The sequence below is a fragment of the Vigna unguiculata genome, chromosome 7 (assembly GCF_037176805.1).
Source record: "Vigna unguiculata cultivar grain cowpea cultivar isolate G323 ecotype 2 chromosome 7, ASM3717680v1, whole genome shotgun sequence".
NCBI classification, from domain to species: Eukaryota; Viridiplantae; Streptophyta; class Magnoliopsida; order Fabales; family Fabaceae; genus Vigna; species Vigna unguiculata.
In genome coordinates, this window is record NC_140798.1 from 7,936,408 (window position 1) to 7,958,877 (window position 22,470).

The window sequence follows — 22,470 nt, forward strand, 5'->3', positions numbered from 1 at the left end:
ATAAAAGGGTTATCACATATCCTAAATTTAAAAGAAAAAAAAACTCATTTAAAATTATTAAAAATCTACTAATCAAAAAAGATTTGATTAAAGCGGGCATCTCCCCGGTGATTGATCTTTGTTATAACTCCTCTTTAAGGGATGATATCTCTTTAAGGGTAGCACAACTTCAAGATATGAAGAAAGAGATGAAGACCAAAAAAATTTTCTTTTTCTTTTTCTTGTTTTATCCTTTTCGCTTTGATATTCATAACAAACTAAATTATAAAGTATGAATTCTATTTCATCGATTCTTTACACTATAATTGGTACTATTTGTGAATGAAGATTATATATCCTTGTTATAATCAATCATAATGAACTTTCAAAGAAGTTTGAAACCCCATTATATTTGCTTGTTATATGTTTGAATGGGTTTATGTGAAAACTTGATATGTTGAAACTATTTTAAAAATAGTAATCATCGACATTGACACGTGTTACGATACTGACGTGACATGTAGATATATTTTTTTTAATTAAAAAAATTAAAAAAATTAAAAATACCAGTAACTAACACGTGGTGTGTACTGTTCATAGACGTTAAATAGCAAAAAGAACCAACTTAAAAAAAATGACGAAAATTATGATCTAATTGAATAAAAACAAAAATAAGGACCAAATTAAAAAAAAAAACAACAAAAACAAAGATCAAAAGACTCCCAATTGCTCCTGATGACCATGTTTAAGTATTATTTCAACAAGTCACTTTAGACTTAACTAAGTATTCTTTTGACAAGTCACTCCTAGCATATAGACACACAAGGTTTGAGTGATAAACAAATTATGATTTTAGCTCACTAAAAAGGTAGCATCTTTTGACGTATACAATGGATGGTTAGGCTTTTTGCTTTATATATCTAGTTAGTTTCTTTAGCTTAGTAGACTTATTTCATCTGTTCTTTCTCAATTTTATTTTTTATGAGACTTGCTTTAACTCATGAATACACTTTAGATAACACATATAAATAATCATAGTTTATACTTGATGTGTCCTAGATAGTTTCTGATCATTATATAGTCTAGTAATGACTTAATCTAGTTTGATCATATAATCTTTGTATGAGGGTGTTCTCTTTTTCTTTGGCTAAATTGAGACTTAAATATTTGAATCATTATAACTTATATTTTCATTTTATTAGGGTTTTTAGCATTATTAATATCTAATGTGGTTTTTAGTATTTGGTTCTAACTAGGAATAGTTGAATATACTTAGTCTTATGATTTACTTAGGAATTTTAATCATGGTATTTTCTATATAAGGAGCGTAAAGCCTCATTGTAAAATCACTTTTGAATATTGAATAAAATTTTTCCTTTGTGAGTAATATTTGAAAGTTCTTTACTCTTGCTTTGGTTCTTATCTTGAGAATTTTTTTCAAGTGGGAAATATTCTTGTACTTATCCTTTGGGATTCATCATAAAGGTGGTGTGTTATAACCATTTTCTAATCCTTTGTCCATTTTCAATTTCATTTTTTTTTTAATTTCTTGTTTCCTTATTGTTTTTCTTGCTTTTCACACTAGTCCCTACATGGATTATGCTTTCATAACAATTTCAAGTGCTTCCATGGAGTTTTCTTTTTTCACACCTTATTTAGTTGATCATAATCATTCAAATCTTCCAAGGTTCACATATTCTTGATATATTTTGCTTTCACATGCCTGCAAATATCTTTAAATTGAGAAGTGTTAAACAAGGAAAAAAATTCAACAGAGTCGGAATTTTAAAACCATTAACAATTTCTAAAGGTTAAAAATGGTTAAGACGTTATATAACCCTCTTATAAGAAAATTCAACATATGATAAACTATCTTCCCTTGTCCTAAGTTTTTTTCTTAATTATAACTCCATAATTAGTAAAACAGATTTATTTACCACCTTAGTTTGGTCATCTATTTGAGAATGATAGGTTGTTGAAAAAAACTATTTAGTTCCAATATTACCCGCCCCACCCTCCACGTCCAACAAAACCAACTACGAAATTTAGAATCTCAATCACTTACAATACTCTAGGCAATTAATGCAATCTTACCATATCCTTGAAACATGAGTTAGCAATGTGACATGTATTATTTACTTTCTTGTAAGGTATAAAATGATTCAACTCTGAAAATCTATAATAACCATAAAAAGTGAACCCCTTCCCCTTTTGGATTAAGGTGAACCTAAAACAAATTTCATAGACATGTCAATCGAAGGATGTTCTAGAACATAATGGAGTAGAACCATTAAACTATCTCTTAGAAAATAAATTTTTGATGATAACAAATATAAACGAATATTTTATTGTTTCATGTGATGAGCCCTATATATGAGTTCTATGAATTTGTAGCATCACCAAACCTTTTAATGGTCATCTTGTTCAAGCAAGATGACCTAATAGTTTGATTAATCTTTAGTAATAAATGCTTGCATTGAAAATTTGTAATGAAAAAATATTATTTCTACATGAAAAGACTTTATTATAAGTGAACATGAATATGGCTTTGATTGAATATTATTATTGCATATACTTATGCAACATTACCTTATTTGTACATGAAGCCTAACAAAAGAAGTGCAACCTTCTTCCTAGGTTTAGACATAAATCTAAGACAAAATGAAGCCAAATCATACAAGAGGATTTATGATCACGTTATCAAGTTGCAGATTACACCAAAAAAACAATCCTATTCTTTAAGTCTATACTTTTTTTAACCAAGGATTTAAAGAGCTCAACTAGAAACCTATAAAAAAAGGCATAAAAGAGAAATAAAGTCATAAGCTTGAGTGTGAATTGTTCATTGTGAGAAGTACAAAACCTTTGTATTCTTCATTCTATGAAGTTACCCACACCTTGTGAGAATTCTCACTATATGATTTCTCGGACGACCATGATCGTTATCCTTTATTATGTGTTTGGAAGTCAGGTGATGTGTTCCTTAGAACAAAGTTATAGGATTTACCAACTCAAGAAGGACTTGAGAAACCAAACTCTAAAGATGGCTCAAGGAAGCTTGTGGCATTGACCAAAATTCAATAAGAATAAGTCACAATAGAAATTACGAAATAGGTTATGGTAAGAAAAAGGAAGAGAAAAAACCACCTTTAGAATGAATTCCGAAAATAATTGCAATGGTGATTTGTCACTTGAAAAAGCTCTTTAAGATAAAAATCAATGAACAAGATTTTCATACTCTCATGACACTCAAATATGCTCATAAATCTATTTGTATTCAATATTCAAGTGTTAATTGTACAATGAATAAATTGTCAGTTATAGGTTGGAGTTTGGATACTCTTTATAAATTGAAATAGAAGAAAAGTAAAGTATTCAAGTTCCTTTTCAAGTGCTTGGACATTCACCCTTGATGGAGTCATTTAAGAAAGTTACAACCATCACATGTTCTTGAAACTGACACATTGAGGTAGTTAGGTGAATGCATGTGTTTAAAACTTTAAAATGATTTAATTAATATTTGCGTGTGTGGAAAATAGGAAAAATACAAGAAGAGAGATTTAAATTGTGTTTTAATTACTTTTTAAATATTTTCATTAATATCTTCTGATGATGAATACTTAAAGAATAGTTTTTTTTGATAGGTGATCAATTAGTAGCTTTTATGTACAATAAAGGGTAAAAAACACAACTCTTTAACTTAACTAATTTACCTGTTTAAAGCATTTTAGACATGTATTCTCACAATAACTCTTCTTCCCAAGTTAGTGCAAATAATAATAAAATACAATGCAAACAAACAAGGAGAAGAAGAAATACCCAAGATATTTTTATACTGGTTCGTCTGAAAACCCAAACTACAATCAATTTTCAATCAATTGATTGAATTTCACTAAGTAGAATAACATTGTCAAGTACAAAACAAGTATTTTCTTAGGATCGTAGGCACTCATATCTCTTGAGTATTGTTTAGAATCATAGTCACTCTTTGTCAATCTCTTGAATATATTTTATGATCGCAGTCACTCTTGGTTGATCGTGTATGAGGGTTGTTTCGACTTGTAGCCACTTCTAGTTGACCTCGTTTAGGTATTCTTTAAGCTTGCAACTACTCATGGCTGATCCTATTTAGGTATTATTTCAACGGGCTACTTCTGGTTTAAACAAGTATTGTTTTAGAAAGTCTCTTTTGACTTATGAAGTATTATTCCAATAAGTCACTCCTGACTTAATTAAGTATTCTTTCAATAAGTTACTTTTGGCTTAACCAAATATTCTTATAACAACAAATACTCTAATATAATAACTGAGTATTCTTTCCCTAACAATCACTCATAAATAACATAAAAAGATTATATGAGTCGTGATCAGTAGATCATAGGGTTGTTCACTAAAGAGAAATATTGTCTTTTGACATATACAAGATTTGTACATTATCATTTAGGGTCTTTTCACTTTGATGGATTTTTTGTGCAAGGAGATGGGAGAGCGAGGGAACATTGGGTTCATTTTCTCTTATTGAAAGAAATTGGCGAGGATGGATATGCAGGATCCCACCATTCACTTATCCACGCTCCAAGGAGAAGATTGTGGATTTTTATTTTACATAATTACCCTCTATGTTGGGATATTTTATGGTGGAGGAATTAATTAGGAGAGAAAAAGAGAAAGGGTTATAGAGAGAGGAATAACTTAACATATATTTCTAACATTATTTTTTTTTCATATAAAAATTACTCACTTACACCAAAAATTTTCTTTTAAAATTATAATAATTTATAATAATAATAATAATAATAAAAATAATAATAATAATAATTTTATTATTAATGATATTAATATTAATAATAATATTTCAATTTTAACTATAAGGACAAATTTGTAATCTTACATTTAATCTATTAAAATTTATTTTTTATCTATCACATCATTCAAATTACTCACAAATCCTCAACCAAACTTTACCTCTAAATCTACTCACTTTTACCCTCAAATTCCTTTAAAAAAACAACACACAATTCACCCTCTAATCCACTACAACTCTTCCTTTCCCTCTGTCCCAGATTCATCTTCTAAAGTGAACAAAGTCTTAGTTTACTAATTGAACATGAACAGTATTCTCTATGAAGTTGATGACATTATGGATAAGACCTTCTTAAGAATTGTAGATTAGGCTTAGAGCTAGAATATAACTTTTGTATTTATATGTAATTTTTTGTTTTCGCCCTTTCCTGAAATTGTTTTTTTTATTTGTTTGTACTGGGTTTTATTGGGCTTTGCATGTGCTTATGTTTTTTGGTAATTAAAGACTTTCTAGACTATAGTTTTTAAGAGGCTTGTTGAATGGGTCTTAATAGTGTATGAACCCTCGAGTACAATGATCCTTAGTATGTATGCTTTTTCTAGACTCATGTACACAAAATTTGTTCATTATGAATTTTGAACCATTTTCTTAAAGTGAAAAATATCACCAAGTTCTCATTAGAGCTCTTGGTCCTTATCTTCGAGTTTCCAATTTAAAGTAACGGATCTTCCTTTATTCATCAATTTCTCTTGATTTTGACACTAGTCAAGGTATATAGAGTCGTTTCATCTTTAATCCCTTCCACATTTTCATTTTTATCAATCACTAGGTGGAATTTGTTAAAAACGACTCTACATAAGATTAGTTTTTCATCAATAGTGTGACATCATGATGAGTTTTTTTTTTTAATTGTTGTTTTCCAAGCAACATATGACTAACCTCCATACATCGATAGGAACTACATCATAAAGTAATTTGTCTTCATACTTCCTAATGGAGAATACAATCTCTAATTTATTATCCTCCTTCAACTCACATTCCTTGCTCACTTAAAGATTGTAGATAGTTTATATGATCATGGATGAGGTTTAGTGTTTAAGTTCATTTTGATCACCAATTTGGTGTTAACCATATTTGTGTAGCCCTCTCTATATATATTAGATTTTTTTTTTGAATTTTTTAAATTATATGTAGTATATATTGAGAATTGATGAAAATTAAATTACTTATTTATTCTTTTTTTATAAAGCACAACATTTAATATTTATAAATAATAAAACATAAAATTAAATATAATGAAGAATAAAAATATTTATTAAAATATTTTTTTATTTTCTTTCTTATTGTTTGTTGAGTTTCCTACAAATTGTACTCATCTCCAACTCTCACCTATTTTCTTTTTGTTGTTGAAGAAAAAAAGAAGTTAGACACAAACTAACTATATTTGCTCTCATTTCTTATATGTTCTCTTCCCTTCTTGAACAAAAAAAGTTAACTCTCTCTTGTCTTACTTGATAGTGAAAGATTAGTTTAATAGTTAGTGTTTTTTATCTTATGAGCCTTTGTATATTCATTTTTTTAATGAATATAGAAGAGAAAGTAATGTACTATGTGTTTTTTCTAACCAATTTTTAATTTTGATTAGATTATTAAAGATTTTTCGTTTAGTAATTATGTCTATGAATTTTTTATTATATTATGATAAATTATTTTTTAACCTTATTTTTTTAAAAAAGAAAAAATAGGTATATTGATTAATAATAAAAAGAATATATTATTTTTTAAAAGTGATAAATGAAAATTCACCGTAAATATGAATTTCTTGTCGACAATGTGATTATTTACATTAAAAAATAAATAGTTGATAGTTGTAATTTAATTATTGATGAATTCTGATTCAAATTATGAACAATAAACACACCATTCCTCTAATAAAACACCTAAAATGAAATCTGTTCTCTCTTTCTCATTTATTTGTTAAAAAAAATAATTTTTGAAAAAAAACACTTAAATATCTTTAAATTAATTTAACATTATAAATATATGCAAACAATTACGAACGTTTAATCTAATACATGATGTCACAATCAATCAAACATAAAAAAGTAGTAAGACTTACGTCAAAGAACTGTACTCTATTTTGAGTTTTAATGATCTAACAATTTTTTTCTTCTTAATGTTGTTGAATCACTTTCATATCATCCTACTTTTTAGTGTTAATTTTAAGATACATGAGGAATGGAAGATAAATAAGTTTGAGATACAAAAGGTGTAAAGTCATATAACAAGTGACCGAAAATAGAATATTACGTATTCTCTGTTATTTAGAAAAGAAAAAAGTGAAAGAATAGAAAAACATTATGAAATCTACTATTGTTTATAATCTATTGAATTTTGAACAGAAACGAGGAAAAAGCGGGCTATGTCACTTAAAAACTAAAATAACCTTATGTAAATTGAATTCCTATGGTTTATATCAGTGTTAAGGAAGGTATCAGAAATTGTTTTTTTCTTTTTTGTATGTAGTTTTTGGATCCATGGTAATGTGAAAAACTCTTAGAAGTTTCCCCAATGAGCAAAACTTAAAAATTACAAATAATCTTTATCGAAACAATCCCAACATAATAAATAGCCTAAGAAGTCTTTGAGATCCTCTCAAGAAGAAAAGAAGAAAAACTTGTAAGAGTTCAACAGAAACTGTAATGAAAAAATAATGAGGCCTCAATAATCCTTTCTAATTTCTGACAACTGTACATAATGTCATATATAACCTAGTAGTTGTCACGACAAAGTTCCATGTTAGTTTTCATTCAGTTGTTACCATGTCAGCCTCTGCATCACCTGAAAACAAAACAAGAAGGTTATACAATGTGATGAAAGATTATTGACCTGAATGTGATGAAAGATTATAAGACAAAACAGCACCATAACCTTCTATTCATCAGGCAAAGATATGTTGATGTCTGGGGATGTCCTCTGGTCTGAATATTCCTCAGAACCATTCCAAGTAGCAGCATCAAGTGTAGCATCTAGGTTCTGTTTGTCACTTGAAACACTCACAGATTCTCTCTGGGTTTGATCTGGTATCTGAGACATGGGCATCAAAAAGTTTTCACCTTCAGCATTTGCTTGTGAGATAGGTCTAGCAAATGTCACAGTTTCTGGAACAGCTGAAGTAGGGGACACCACTGTCTGTTGTTCACGTTGGTATTTCTTCTTTTGGCTCTTGTGCGCATTTTGCGTGAAGCTTCCTACTACAATCTGCAACCATTACAAAAAAATTCCAATACAAACATGTGAATAAGTCATAAAATAATGAACAACTCTTCAGAGTGACCAAAATGTAGAAGCCTCATCACAGTGGTTGGTTATGCTAGTTACAATTTCAATCTCATTACAGTGGTTACAGTTCATAACAGTCAGAACAAACCAGTTTAGGATCATTTTGGTGTGTGTGTAGAATAAAAACTGAGGTTAAAACTTGAGATTCAGTTCTTGTAGAGTACTACTACATTTGAGTATTTGACATACAAAAGTATTCTTCAAAAGCATGTGAAATGTTCTAGAAAGAAGTAAAGAAAATAGCATACTTGGATGGGACCAGCAGCTGTTAAAAGTCCAGCAACACCACCTCCGATCACTCGACCATCAGGGCCAGCAAGTGAGACACTCAATCCACCAGTTCGACTTTTCATGCCACTGTTGTCAGCAACAGTGAATGATCCAGACAAAGATAAAATCTCAAATCGACCCTGAAAGTAAATGCTGGACTCAATTATTGAACAATTTCCAAAAACAAATAAGCATGGTTGCATGCATGCCAAAATGGTTATGCTCACAACAAGAGAAAATGCAAAACAGCAGAAAATGACAGGTCCTAGGTGACATTGACCTCAGACAGACTACCACGTTAATGTGTTGATGTTTAAATATCTGGTTTAAAGATGTGCATTTGCAGATTAATAATGCATCACATAAATGATTCACATCATCATCGTGTACTAAATCTATGCATTTCTCGGTTGCACGACAAGGAAGGCTCAACATGAAGTCTATAACATTCTAGTTGTCACTTATCATCATATTGCAATACTCAAGACCATAGCAACACTAGTTCAGTAGCTTATCATAGTACTTTTGTTAGAAAATTATGACTTAGTTCAGATATACTTTTCAAAAAGTACCCACAGAAGAAAACAAGGTAAAATAAATCACAAAATTTTCTTGAGAGAACCCTCTCATTTCCCTTCTTCATAAAAAAAAACTGATATAAATACACTGATCTTAACTCTAACGATATATTTATTCATTTGACCACCTATTTTTTACCATATAAGTCAGTGTTTGTATAAGTTTAGCCAATCTAGGCTTATATCACCCCAATAACTGAAATTCAGCTTGCAGATTAAGATAGCAAACAAAATTATGACTTGGATATTAGTTGAAATGTTTCACTAGATTTAAAATGATTACAACACTTTACGAAAGAAGACACAGCTAGAAGCGTGTGTCTATCTTCTCTAGCTACTGGATTATGTCTCTTATATGCTTTATTTTAGCATCTTAATAATTAACTTATTTCCCATTTCCAGTGTTAGATCTGACACGGGAACTGATGAAATGAAAGGATAAACCAATTCTTTAGCATACACCCAACACACCAATTTTGAGCATATATCCAATACACAAGGCAGATAACTTGTCCAACCCCACAAACAAGAAGAGACAAACAGAGATCACCTGACATAAATGCACCCAATGCTGCCCTATATGGCATCAATATTCTATATTGGCAGAACACATAAATAAGCTACCCCGTGAAATTATTTCAGATATGAATCAAATTCAATCAAAGAAAGCTTGGTATCATGGAATTGGAAAAACACTCAAAACCTTTGCAGGAAAAGAAAATTAGATAAAATAATTTTTAGTATAAAAAACATTTAGATCTAAGAGACCATGCCTCGTAAGTCAATATGCCACCAGAAGAACCAGGTTGGCGTATGGTGACATTTGAGATAGCTCCATTGGCAGAGAGAATACAAATTCCTCTTGGACCCTTCTGAGCAAATGACAAGATCTTTCCAGCAACATCCTGCAAAGTAGTAAAGTAACAAGATCCTTATCCAAATCGCCAAACCAAAAAGGATCTGTCAAAATTGCTCAACAAAACTAGAGCCAAATGATGCATCATTACATAAATCTGCAAAAAGACAACAACGCACACTGGCTTCTGCATTACCTCTCCAGTGTAAACAGTCACCACATGCGGTATGAAATCACCAGCAGCTGTGTTTGCAAACACCTCACCTTCAAGAATCACGGACACAAAACCAATCCACACATTAGCCGTATGTGGTATAATAATTTTCATCTCCAAAACTAGAAGCCAGGTGAATGAACCCAGAAAAGAACAGTTTTTTTGGGTACCAGAAAACAATAATCTTGCTCAAGGCAGATAAAACTCTCTTTCGTATTGACAAACTCGAATTCAAGACAAGTAATCATACTGAAAGAGGCTGGAACCAGTGGATCCAGTCGTTAAGCGGTAAAAGAACATTTTTTTCTAGCCATGGAAATCAAATGAATGTACACACCAACCTTAGATTACTAACCACAAAAAGGAAAGTTCACATTTTTGTGACAGATTCACGGTCCCTTAGACGTTACCAGAAAGAAACAAATAAAAAGAAAACTCGTCGTTTGCATCAATCAAGGGACCCTTTAACGAATTAGGCTCAAATCTCGATCCCAACCCAAAGAACCCAGAACAAAAGAAAAACAAAAATAAAGAATGAAATCCGGGACAAAACCCAAGACAGTGGAGCTACAACAACCATGGACAAAAGGGTAAGATTAATTGAGATTCATGATTTAGGTATGCCGGTAAGAAAATGAAGGTAGGGAAAAGAAAAAAAGGTTGAGCTAGGAACAGGGATTTTTTGGTTGGCGGGTAAGTCAACTTGGGGACGACATAGTACAATGAGTGAGGTCAGCACTCAGCAGCAGCAACATCACAACACCTGAGAGAAACAAAACAACGTTGTACCGTACCACTACTCACCAAAAGAAGAAAAGAGTTGGTAGTTGCCAAAAGCTGTGTGTTTGCCACGGCCCCTTTTGTTAGAGAACTCAGAAGGTGTGGACAAAGTGAAACCCGGTGGAGCTGGTGTCGGGGTTGCACTCACCCTCAGGTTCCCATCTGCATCATACTTTCTCGGCCTCCCTCTCTTCTTCTTCCCAAACAAGTCAAAACTCCCTTGCCCCCCAGTGCTCCCCGGTGTTGTTGCTACCAATGTTGTTGTCGTCGTTGCAGCTGGCACTGCAGGAACCATCGTTGTTGGTGTTGACGCTGGTGCTGGCGCTGGCGCAGGTGCTGCTGCTGTTGTTCCTTCGCTGTTTCCCACGTTCATGTTCATGTTAACATTCATGTTCATTGGCTGAGACACCCCAGACGGTGGTGGAGCTGACCCTGCAGAAATGGTGCTGTTGCTGAGTGCTGCTTCCATGAGGGTGTTCGTATTTCCAGAAATGGAAGCAGAAAAAGTATGGAGTTTGAACAAGGAAGAGTCTGCAAATGGCGCCAGAAGTAGAAGGAACAGAGAGGGTGTAGGCTTTTTCTCTTTTTAATCTTTAGAGGTAGAAATTGTGAATACTTGAATACAACTCAACTCAGTTACTCTCTCTCTCTTTCTCTCTCTTCTCTCTGTCTCTGTGCTTTGGCATTAATGGAGGAGAATGAGGCTGAGATGGGAAACTGCTATTTTCTTGTCGGGACTCCACTCTGCATTATAATATTTTAATTTGCATAAAGTTAGGTTTAAATATTAAAATGTGCCAAGGCTCTTGTAATCTATGAGGATAATCACCACATATAAATGTCTTATACCCAAAATGCCCCCCTTAACCGCCCTAAGGACTTTTAGGTCCAGTTTTTTTTTCATAATTAAAATTTATTTCTCATTTTTCATGTTTATTACACATTTAATACTATTTTCTTGCTTTCCTTCAATGTTACGGTTACATGCGTAAAAAAGAACAAAAGGCGAAAAAGAAATATATATTAAAATCCGTAAAAGAGAAAAAGACGATAAAACAAATTAGGTATTCAGAGTTTACTTGTTATCGATGGTTTTTCAAAAAATGTGAATACAGTTAAGTGTAATTCCTTTATCAATAATTAAACATTGAACGTTGAATTATATATTTTCTTTTAATATTACGTGTAAAACACGTGAAAGAAAAAAAAAGGATTAATAAGTTTGAAAAGTAAAAAAGGAGCGATATAAGAGACTCAACAAGGTATCCTTCATTATTAAAATAATAATGTAAAATCCTTGAAGATTTACACATTTCGACAGAAACTAGAGAAGAAATAGCTTTTAGAACTAAACATTTTAAATATTAAAGTTGATAATCTCTTTTTAATATTAATTATGCATTTAATGTTTTCTTACTTTACTTTAACGTTAATTGTGAAACGCGTGAAAAGAGGGAAACAAAAATAAGATGCTACAAAAAAAAAATTTGAAACCGTAAAAGGAGGACGATGAATAAAGAAGTGACAACAAAGTTATTCATTTATCTTCTCATTTAGGGTTTTTTAGGAATATATACTTAAATTATATGACGTTTAGTATTAATTAGATATTATTGAACGCTAAATTTTTAGAAGTTTGTGCGAAATCCGTAAAAGAGAAAAGGAAAAATAAATTTAAAGAGTAAAAGGGAAAGATAAATAAGAACAAATATGTAAAAGTAAAGCATGTGTTTTATTTCATTATTTATTTAGATTCCTCTAAAAATTAAAGCATAGAAAATTAATGTAAAGCCAATAAGATTTATTTACAGCTTGTCATCATGTTTTGGCATAAATGAAGTCGAAACGGTTCCTATGATTAATGATGTAAAATACAAAGTTTGGAAAAAAAAAGCTTTTTAATATTAGTTATACATTTAATATTTTATTACTTTTCTTTGACGTTATCCGTGAAAAGAGGAAGACAATTGAAGAAGCAACGACAAAAATAAAATCCGTTAAATGAGAAATATGAATAAAAAGTGACAAAAAAAAAAGTTATTCATTTATCTTGTAATCTAGGGTCTTTTTAAAAAGTAAACAATTTAAAACATACTAACTTAAATTTTATTTTATTTTTATATTTGTTAGACACCAAATTACTCTTCTTCAATATTTTTGCAAAATACATGAAAAATAAAGACAAGGAAGAGAAAAAAAAAAAGGATCGACGGGTAAAAATAAATTACCTCTTTCCCACTTAAAGTTTTCTGAAAGATTAAAGGCCAACAAATAAAATCCACTAATATTTACAACTTCTCATTTTTTTTTTTACATAAACAATAAAAGAACACAAAAATATATGATTAAACATTTAACATACTAAAGTTAATTTATTTTTTTATATTAATTATACCCGTAATATTTTATTTATTTTCTCTAAAATTACTTGTGAAAAAAAGAAAAATGAAAAAGATAAAAAAATTGAAACTTGTGAAAGAAGATAATTAATGGAATGGAAAAAATAGCTATATGTTTATGTTCGAGCTTGAATTTTAATAAAAGATAAACTTTAAATAAATTTAAAATAAAGGTTTAAACATAGTTAAAGATATTTTTAGTACAAATTTTATTTATTAAAATTTAATTCTTTCTAAACTTTTCTTTTAGATTAAAATATAAGTAAGAAGTTTTTGCTGACAAAATATAATCCAAAAGAGATAGCGATTTAAGGATTAGAAGTTGAAAATGTTTTTTATAAAAGTGAGTATTTAGTTCCTACTAATATTTTAAATTCCTTCTTCTCTTATTTTTATGAAATTCTTATGATTGGAAGACGATGTTTTGTTAGATAAAAAATCAAGGGTCCTAGTTATACTATATGTAATTTTGATTAAGTGCGTTTACAACAAAAGTATTAAAGACATGAAAACATTTTAGTATTAAAACTCAAATAGATGCAAGTTCTTCATTTAAAGACAAAATATGCTACAACACACCTTGCACTTCTATTTTTGTGTGATAAGTTCACACGTAAGATGGCTCATAAGTTTGTGTCTTTAGTATATCATAATATTTTCCTAACTTATAAATGCATATATTATGTTTTATAGAGAATGTTTCTTAAGTCTGACAACCAAAAGGATCTCATAATAAATGTCAATATTAGAAGATCTCATGAAGAGTTTGTGAAAGTTATTTTTTGTCAACAACTTCTTATAAAGGATATACTATCACATATGTATAGTCCATTAACCTTGTACAATCTTGAATTTTCTCAAGAAGAGTTAAAAGACATTTGACCTAGTGATAAGATATGTTGAGTATCATGATCTTTCTTCAAGTAGAAGTTTGCATTAAATATTTCATGAAAAACGCTTAATGTAACTCTAAATGTCTACAATGACAGACATATTTTAGGAACAAAGAACTTCTTCCTCCTAGTGTCTCAACAACTAGAGAAGGATTAAGAACATATATCTCCAAACTTTTTTTTATAAATAAGAGTAACATTTGATGAACCAATAATTTTGCATGAAAACATTTTTGCACAAATAATCCTATGAATGGTTTAAGTAAATGTCTTGTAAATCTAGCTTGTTCATAAAACACTATAGGGTTTTAGCAAACTTAAAGAGTGAAACTCATTGTATTCGTCTTAGGATGTTATACTTCTTTGAGGGAGCAACCTTATAATTGTTTGATCACATCTTCTTATGTCTAGGATTTTTAGCTAGGAGTGGTTGTGTTCCAAACACTACTTGATTATTTAGTCATAAAAGGTTGAGTTCCAAACAATACTCATTTGTTTAGTTAAGAGTGATTGATATAGGAATTTAAGTTTGTCAAAGTACAATTGAGTTTCTAGAAATATATAAAGGAAGTTTAGGTAGTAAACAAACTATAAAAAGGTGAAGAGAGTTTATTTTAGTATCTAATTTGAATAGTTGTTTAGATGTGAAAAATGTGATTGTTGAAATGATATAGGCGTTAGAATTGGAGTGTATGCATTTTAATATAATTGTTGAAATAATGTAAAGTTGTCATGGGATCATTAGATATTTGAAAACAAATAAAATACACAATTACAGATAACTAAATTGTGTATTTGAAACTTTTCAAATATCAATGTTTGATAAAAGCAATCAAAAAAAGTTTTAACTAGATAAATGCATTATTAAGAAGTTTTGGTAAATATAGCTTTTGATGAAGATTGCCAAACACAATTTCAAGTTAATAGACATATTATTAAAAAAAAAAATTTAAAACTTTTGCCTTATTAAAAGTCTCCTTCTTTGGTTATTTGCAAATCAATAATATGCAATTCAAAGAGGTATTTACACTGGTTATTTTTGTATTGGTTTGTCCAAAAACTTATACTACATCTAACTCTTGATAAACACAAACAAGTTCAAGTGGCAAACTAATGATGCAAGATACAAGATAAGTATTATTTGGACAACAACCACTTTTTTAAATATTTTGTGTTATTTGAATCACAACCACTCTTGGCTAAACATTGTGTATTCTTTGGATACACAACCACTCTAGCTAAATACTAAGTATTCTTTAGACAATAATCGTTGTTAGCTAAACACTGAAAATTCTCTAGACTTGTTGTCACTTGTGGTTAAGCAATTTGTTTATACAAAGGGTATAATTTAAATGATCACTTGGTTTTGCTTACTAAAAGAGAATGAATACAAATGAACTTCACTCTTATTGATTGTTATAAAATGCAATAATATTCTTTCTCATAAACTTAGGGCTTAAGTATTAACTTAAGATTACAAGAGTGTTAATAATGTTATCATTGATGTCATCCTTTATCTTTCTTCTTCAAGAAATTTTCTATATATAAATATTGAAAGAAAAAAGTCATTGTAAATCTTTTTGGAGTCGTTGTGAGGTTGTGAGAAGCTTTTCTTCTTCATCTATTGTATGCCCACATTCAAGCTTGAATATGCATTAAATTTTTTTCAAGCAAGCATTAAATGCATATATTTTCTTTAAGCAATTCTCTAATACACCACATGACTTATCAAACCTAGGTAAGACAACTTTCTCTCAAGCTCTAGAAAAGTGTAGGATCTAACAAGGCTTATGGTCTTCAAAAAACTAACACACTGCCTTTTTACAAAAGTTGTTTGTGTGGAGTAGCTTTAGGCTAGTTCTTGAAAATATATTTTGTGTTGATACATCTTTGCCAGATACTCTTGTAAAAAAAATATGTGAAAATTCTCTACATAAATAAATTGAGCACTTATTAGTATTTACCATAAAATACTTCAGACTATATGTATCTATCATTTGTCCAAGTGAAAGCTTATCATATGAAAACATATAAGCAAGATGTTAAGCATTTATTTAGCCAAAAGAAACACTTACATGTATCAAAATCTAATACTTTATAAAATCACGTTTTTATACTTTGTTGGAAAGCATTTAATCAAAATCAAATATGATTTACTAAACTTTCTCTTACAACATAGTGTGCAGATAATTGTAAGCATAATTGGTATTTTGGGAAAGACATTAAAGGTGGTATATATGATGAAACTAGCATGAGTTCAATAAATAAATAAATAAATAAATATATATATATATAGGTAAAAAAGATGAATTTAGGTTAGTAAAAATCTATAATGATAATTTAGTTCTAAAAATAAATTCTCTATAAGAGTAAAGTAACATTTTCCTAAGAATTCTTTTAGTGGTGTCCGTGCTTTTAAAGAAATCAATGTTAATAGGTAATTAAAGTCAACTAATCTTCACAAACTAAAATTAAGGTGAATTGCAAACTTTAGGCCAGATATTTTTGTAATTTTTATTGATGTTCACTAAAGTGACGAGGACACCACTTAAGCAAACTTCTAAGTGGTGGTATTTAATATTATGATAGAGCATTACCACTAAAGTTAATTGGTCACTCAGGTAATAAAATTACACACTCAAGGCATGATTAATAGTTTGAGCGTGAGAAATGTCATATTGATTTTATTTCCTTCATGAGTTTAAGTGGTCAAACACTCATTTGTATGTTTAAGTAAGACAAAGGTCAAATCAATTCATCATCATCCAAATATCGTTCAAGCATCAATATAACACTTAATTGACATATCATATTGCTTAAGCATAGGTTTATATTTTCTTTTATATATATATATATATATATATATATATATATATATATATATATATTATCTCATACTTTGAATTGTGATCACATGAAATTGTGTTTAACCTTATTGTATTATGATATAACTATTATGGTCATACTTTATATATGAAATACAAAAAAAATAAATCTAAGAATCACCCATGTGTAGAAACATAGTGATGATTTATTTGTAAAAAGTAATGTGTTGTTATTATGATATTTTTGTTAACCTAATTTATTATTTATGATTTATGTATGTATAATTTATAACACTTTGATACAACACCAACAATATTGTATGGCTAAACATGGACATTACAATCTACATCTTTATATCTAATAAATACTTATATACTCGTAATCGTATTTGTTAATAAATAAAAGAATATTAATCTAACAATATTACACAAGTTCACTCTTACATAAAGGATGTAATTGCAATTTTCTATTATGCACATTTACTAGTTTGCTCAAGGGTTAATTATGTTTTTAGTTCCTAAACTTACATGAAAAATTGTAATTCGTTCATCTTTCCAACTTTAATACATTTTGTTCATCAAACTTTAGAAATGAATGGATATAGTCCTTTTAACCTAATAATGTTATTTTTTTGGGACTTGATAAACGATTTTTCAAATTGACATTTGAGTTGGAAGGTGTCAAAACAGTGTAAATAACTCAAGCATCATCCTAAAACGTGTTTGACACGTCAAAAAAATTTACGGTAGTTGAGTTAGGAGGACTATATCCATTCATTTTTAAAGTTTGGGGACCAAAATGTATCAAAGTTTGACATAAGAACGAATTTCAATTTCGCATCCAAGTTTAGAGACTAAAAACATATTTACCTCTTTGTTCAAAATCTTTCATGAAAACTTCATGCACAAATGTATTTCATTTAATATACTTAGGTTTATATTTTGGCGCATTTGTTTAATTACGACCAAACTTTTATGTATTTATTGAAATAACGTATGATATGTGAATTTTTATTAATTTATTATTTTTAAAATATTAATTTATAAACTAAGAATATTTTAATACATATTTGACAATAATTATGTATAGATATAATATCTTACTTTAATACAAATTACGTTACCTTTACAAAAAATGATAAAATTTTGCTTTTATATTACATAAACAACATTAAGATTGAAGTATTCAATTACAACATAAAAACATTCAAACCTAACATTAATAAAACTACAGCGCACTTAAGACAAAAAAATACCTATTATGAAAAAATTAAGTAATCACATAGATGGAAAAAAACTAAATCAATGCAACACTAGTAGGAAACTAAACTCTAACAATCAAATTCCTCAACATATTAAGAGATTTATAATTAACTAGCCTGCTAATAAAAGACCTTTAAAACTCATTATTGCTTTTTCAAAAACCATTTTTGGAAGATTTAGTATTAATTTTCTTTAGCCTACCCCGACCAGGTTTCCTTGTAGCTTAAACTACTTCATCATCCTCCTTGGAATTAGAATATTTCTTCTCATCAAGCATATTAGCACATTTAAAGGCTATTTTCAATTCCTCCACAAATGAGCTTTTCGATTCCTCTACAAATGAGCTTCCTTAGACGTAAAAAAATTAGGAACTAGCTCAGAACTATAATGAGCTAAATCTAAGTGTTGTAAACCTTGCAAACTATAGAGAGTGCACCATAATAGATTGAACCATAGGCTCTAGCACAGGATCTCCCACAGGATCCACTACAGAGTCCACCATAGGAACATAGAATCCACCATAAGCATAAGCTTCACCACAAGCTCTACCACATGGTCCACAATACACTCCACAATAAGCTCCATAAAAGACTCCTCAGGTTTTAAAACTGAACATAGAGAGGTTTCATTCCCATCTTGGGGGCACCAAACACCTTAGGACAATAAATTGTATTTTTACACCAACTATTTTCTCCCCATGAGAATTTACCTTTGCATCTTGTTGTAATCGTCTACAATTAGATAGATCATGACCAGTCATTTTACAATTTGAGCAAAAAATAGTCAATTTATCGTACTCCACATCAACAATAAAGGAAAATCTTAGCATTTTCAACAAAATTTGATTAGACAAATCAAATAACAAATGAACATCAACCAATAACATGCAAAGAAACATTAAGACTTATTCTTAGTGTAATCATCTAAAGATAAGGGTGTTCCAATGCCACATGCAATTGAGAAAATCACCTTTGATTGCCAATATTCTAGACGAAAATCATGTATGTGCACCCAACATTGGGTTTTTGGGAGCTTCGTAGAAGTTGGAACAAAATCTTTATTCCAAATAAAAACACAAAGAATCTTGGGTGACAAATTTCAAACTACAATCGCCAAGACCCTTCTTAAATCCTCAAGTGAAGAAAAATAAAAATTCATAGAACCCTTTGGCAAGAGGAATTGCTTTCCATTAACCCAAATGTTTCCATACCACATCAAGTTTCTTACAAAGATCTAAATGTGTGGGAGGTTTATCCCTTTTTGTTAACCAAATACGCCTATACAAATGTTTTTTGCACTCCTCTATACTAGCAAGATAAAATTCTTCAGTAATTTCCACCGAGATCATATCTCCTTTTATACAAGGAGAAGGTAATTATGATAAAGAAATATCATAAAACATTATTAAGAACTTGGGAAAATGTACATTTTTGTGACCAAACATTTGAAGAAGATTGTGATAAAAGAGGTTGTCCCTGATCCTGATCTTGTAAGCAACTCCAAGGGATATAAAATCCCGAAGAAAAAGAAGCCATAACTATATGTCATCCCTTAACAAACCAAAACTAGAAAACTAACCTTGCAGCCACGTAATTTTGCAAGAAACCTAGATGATGCCAAAGTGTGCACCTGGTCGACACATGAAAAGTTGAAACCACAACTACTAGCCACGTACCTATACCTGGCCCACTCGTGAAGTTGAACACCAATCACAACCGTCAATCTACACCTCCACCAAAACTTGAATGTCCTACATGGTGTGGTCCCCATGCTTTTATTTATTTTTTTAATTTTAATAAAATCTTTATATTTTGATAATATTGTCTAACATGAACTTATTTGGACATTAACACCAATCAAATAAACCCTTGAATAATTCAAAAAATACATGGTAATCATATTTAATTTTAAATTTAAATTATTATATATAATATAAAATGCGGTGACATATAGATGAATTTTTAATATATTTTAAAATCATTAAGTTTTTTATTTAGTTTACGTATACATTATTTAATAGTTATACAACTTGAAAAATAAAAAGATATTTTATAGTGAATTGTATTAGATTTTTAAATTTTAATTTATTTCTATTACAAAATTTAATTTTCTATGTTTTTTTATAGAGATAACTATATTATAAAGAATATTAGATAAGTATGGTCGGTTTTTTAACCATTTTTCTGCAACAATTTTTTTTCATATTTTGCCGCACCTTATTTAAAAAATAAGAAAATATTTGTCTTTTAATTTAAGCTTCAATAAAATAAGTTAATAAGAATAAATAATAACACAAATATATATAAAGTGGTAATTCATAAAAAGAATATGTAAAATTAAACAATTTACATAAATTAAAGAAACTAAAGAAACAAATAACTAAATCCACAAAAATGTACAAAAACTATAATACCCTAAGAAAACATGACAAAACATATTATACAAGATAATATATATATATATATATATATATATATATATATATATATATATATATATATATATATATATATATATATATATATATATACTATCTTGTATAATATGTTTTGTCATGTTTTCTTAGGGTATTATAGTTTTTGTACATTTTTGTGGATTTAGTTATTTGTTTTCTTTCAGTTTCTTAGGGTATTATAAGGTAAGTTAGGTTATAACATAACGACATATGCAAGAGTAAGTAATCAAATTTTAACATATAAAAGTGATATAAAAGGAACAATTTCATTAACAATCCATAAGTAATTTAGTTTTAAGTAACACAAACATACAACAATATATAGATCATATATGGATCTAATATATCAAGAATATTCAACAAGTAAAATAGTGTAATTTTGAAAAAAGTAATCTAAATTGATCCAAAAAATTTGGTTTTCATCGATTATCAATTTTTTTGCATCAATTTTTGGCTAATTTTTTTGAATCGTTTCATTTTTGAACATCCTTAGAAGGATAATACTAGTGGCTTGTGAAATCGTTTTATTGTCTTATTTTTTCAATTTACAAAATGTGTTCCATGTTTCTCAACTAAAAAAATATGTGTCAAACCAAAGCATGAACTAGAATCTAATGAGAAAGAAAACTTATCTTTTCGAAGCTAAACCTATAAGGATTGAAGATCATGATATAATAGTTGCATACTACAAACATCAATATGGTTAAGGTATTATGGGATCTAACACTACTAGAATTTTTCATACTTTATGGGACTTTTCTTGCAAATTTGTTAAAATATTTTGCAAGAAAAGACTTTTTTTTACCATTTTTTCAAAGAGTTTTACTTGGCATGTAATTCATATTTCCTACAAAATTATAAAATTTACAAGTATTTCCAACAAATTTTATGTGAAAAGTGTTTTGTATATAATATTTTGCAAAAAAAAAAAAAGAAATAGTAACAATTACTTGCAAATTATTTTTCATAACAAAATTTGTAAGTATTTCCTATAAAAAAAATTAAAAACAAAAATTGGCAACAAATATGTGTTTTTTAAGTAGTGTAAGACTCTATACTTTAGAAGAAAAAAAATGAGAGATGCATATTCTTACCTATTTTCTTGTAAGTGAAATTTCAAGAATGAATTTTTGCATTATTGGTAGAATATAAAACCTGACTTTTTATATTTGCTCTAAATGGTTTTAAATATAATATAAATTAAAATTCTACAATGTTTTTAATATGTATATTAGAATTTTAATTATTCACTTTTATTTATAAAATCTTACTATCTCTATGAATTTTTATTTTTCTTAAAATTCCCTCTGTCGTTCCTCTAAGATTTTGAGATATTTTCTTGGATAATAAGACGCAGTTCAAAGGATACAAGAAATTATAACAATTTGAATTAAGCATATTGTGATTTAGAGTACACTTTTCTTTTCCTCGAATCTATGTTTCTTTTTTGTTCTTTGGCTTGATGGATGGATTTTCAACATCCATTTGATATATATATATATATATATATATATATATATATATATATATATATATATATATATTAAATAGATTGATTTACGTTACTTTAGGATTATAATGACATGTTCTGAATCAAGATTTTAGGGGGTAAGTTAAGACTTCCCTAAATTGTTTTTACTATATTTTTGTATGGAAATAAAATATCAAAGGTAAACGGAATAACGAGAATGTAGGAGGGGACCGTTTTGATATCCAATTTGAAAATTAGTATTGATGTCACACTTAAAAAAAGAAAGATGAGAATATGAGTGATAAGTTTTGAGGTTAATCATCACAGGCAGTGACACTACT

The 22,470-nt window shown here is 29.0% G+C and overlaps 1 protein-coding gene across 1 annotated transcript; it reads right to left on the reverse strand.

Annotated features, from left to right (window-relative positions):
* Positions 1 to 7,324: 7,324 nt before the first annotated feature.
* Positions 7,325 to 11,517, reverse strand: LOC114189729 (AT-hook motif nuclear-localized protein 7-like). Its single transcript, XM_028078389.2, has 6 exons — positions 10,848 to 11,517; positions 10,026 to 10,093; positions 9,747 to 9,878; positions 8,374 to 8,535; positions 7,715 to 8,044; positions 7,325 to 7,624 (listed from the first exon to the last, which is right to left on the reverse strand). Exons 1-5 carry the CDS (start codon positions 11,290 to 11,292, stop codon positions 7,718 to 7,720), a joined length of 1,134 nt encoding a protein of 377 aa, XP_027934190.1. The 5' UTR covers positions 11,293 to 11,517; the 3' UTR covers positions 7,325 to 7,624; positions 7,715 to 7,717.
* Positions 11,518 to 22,470: the final 10,953 nt, after the last annotated feature.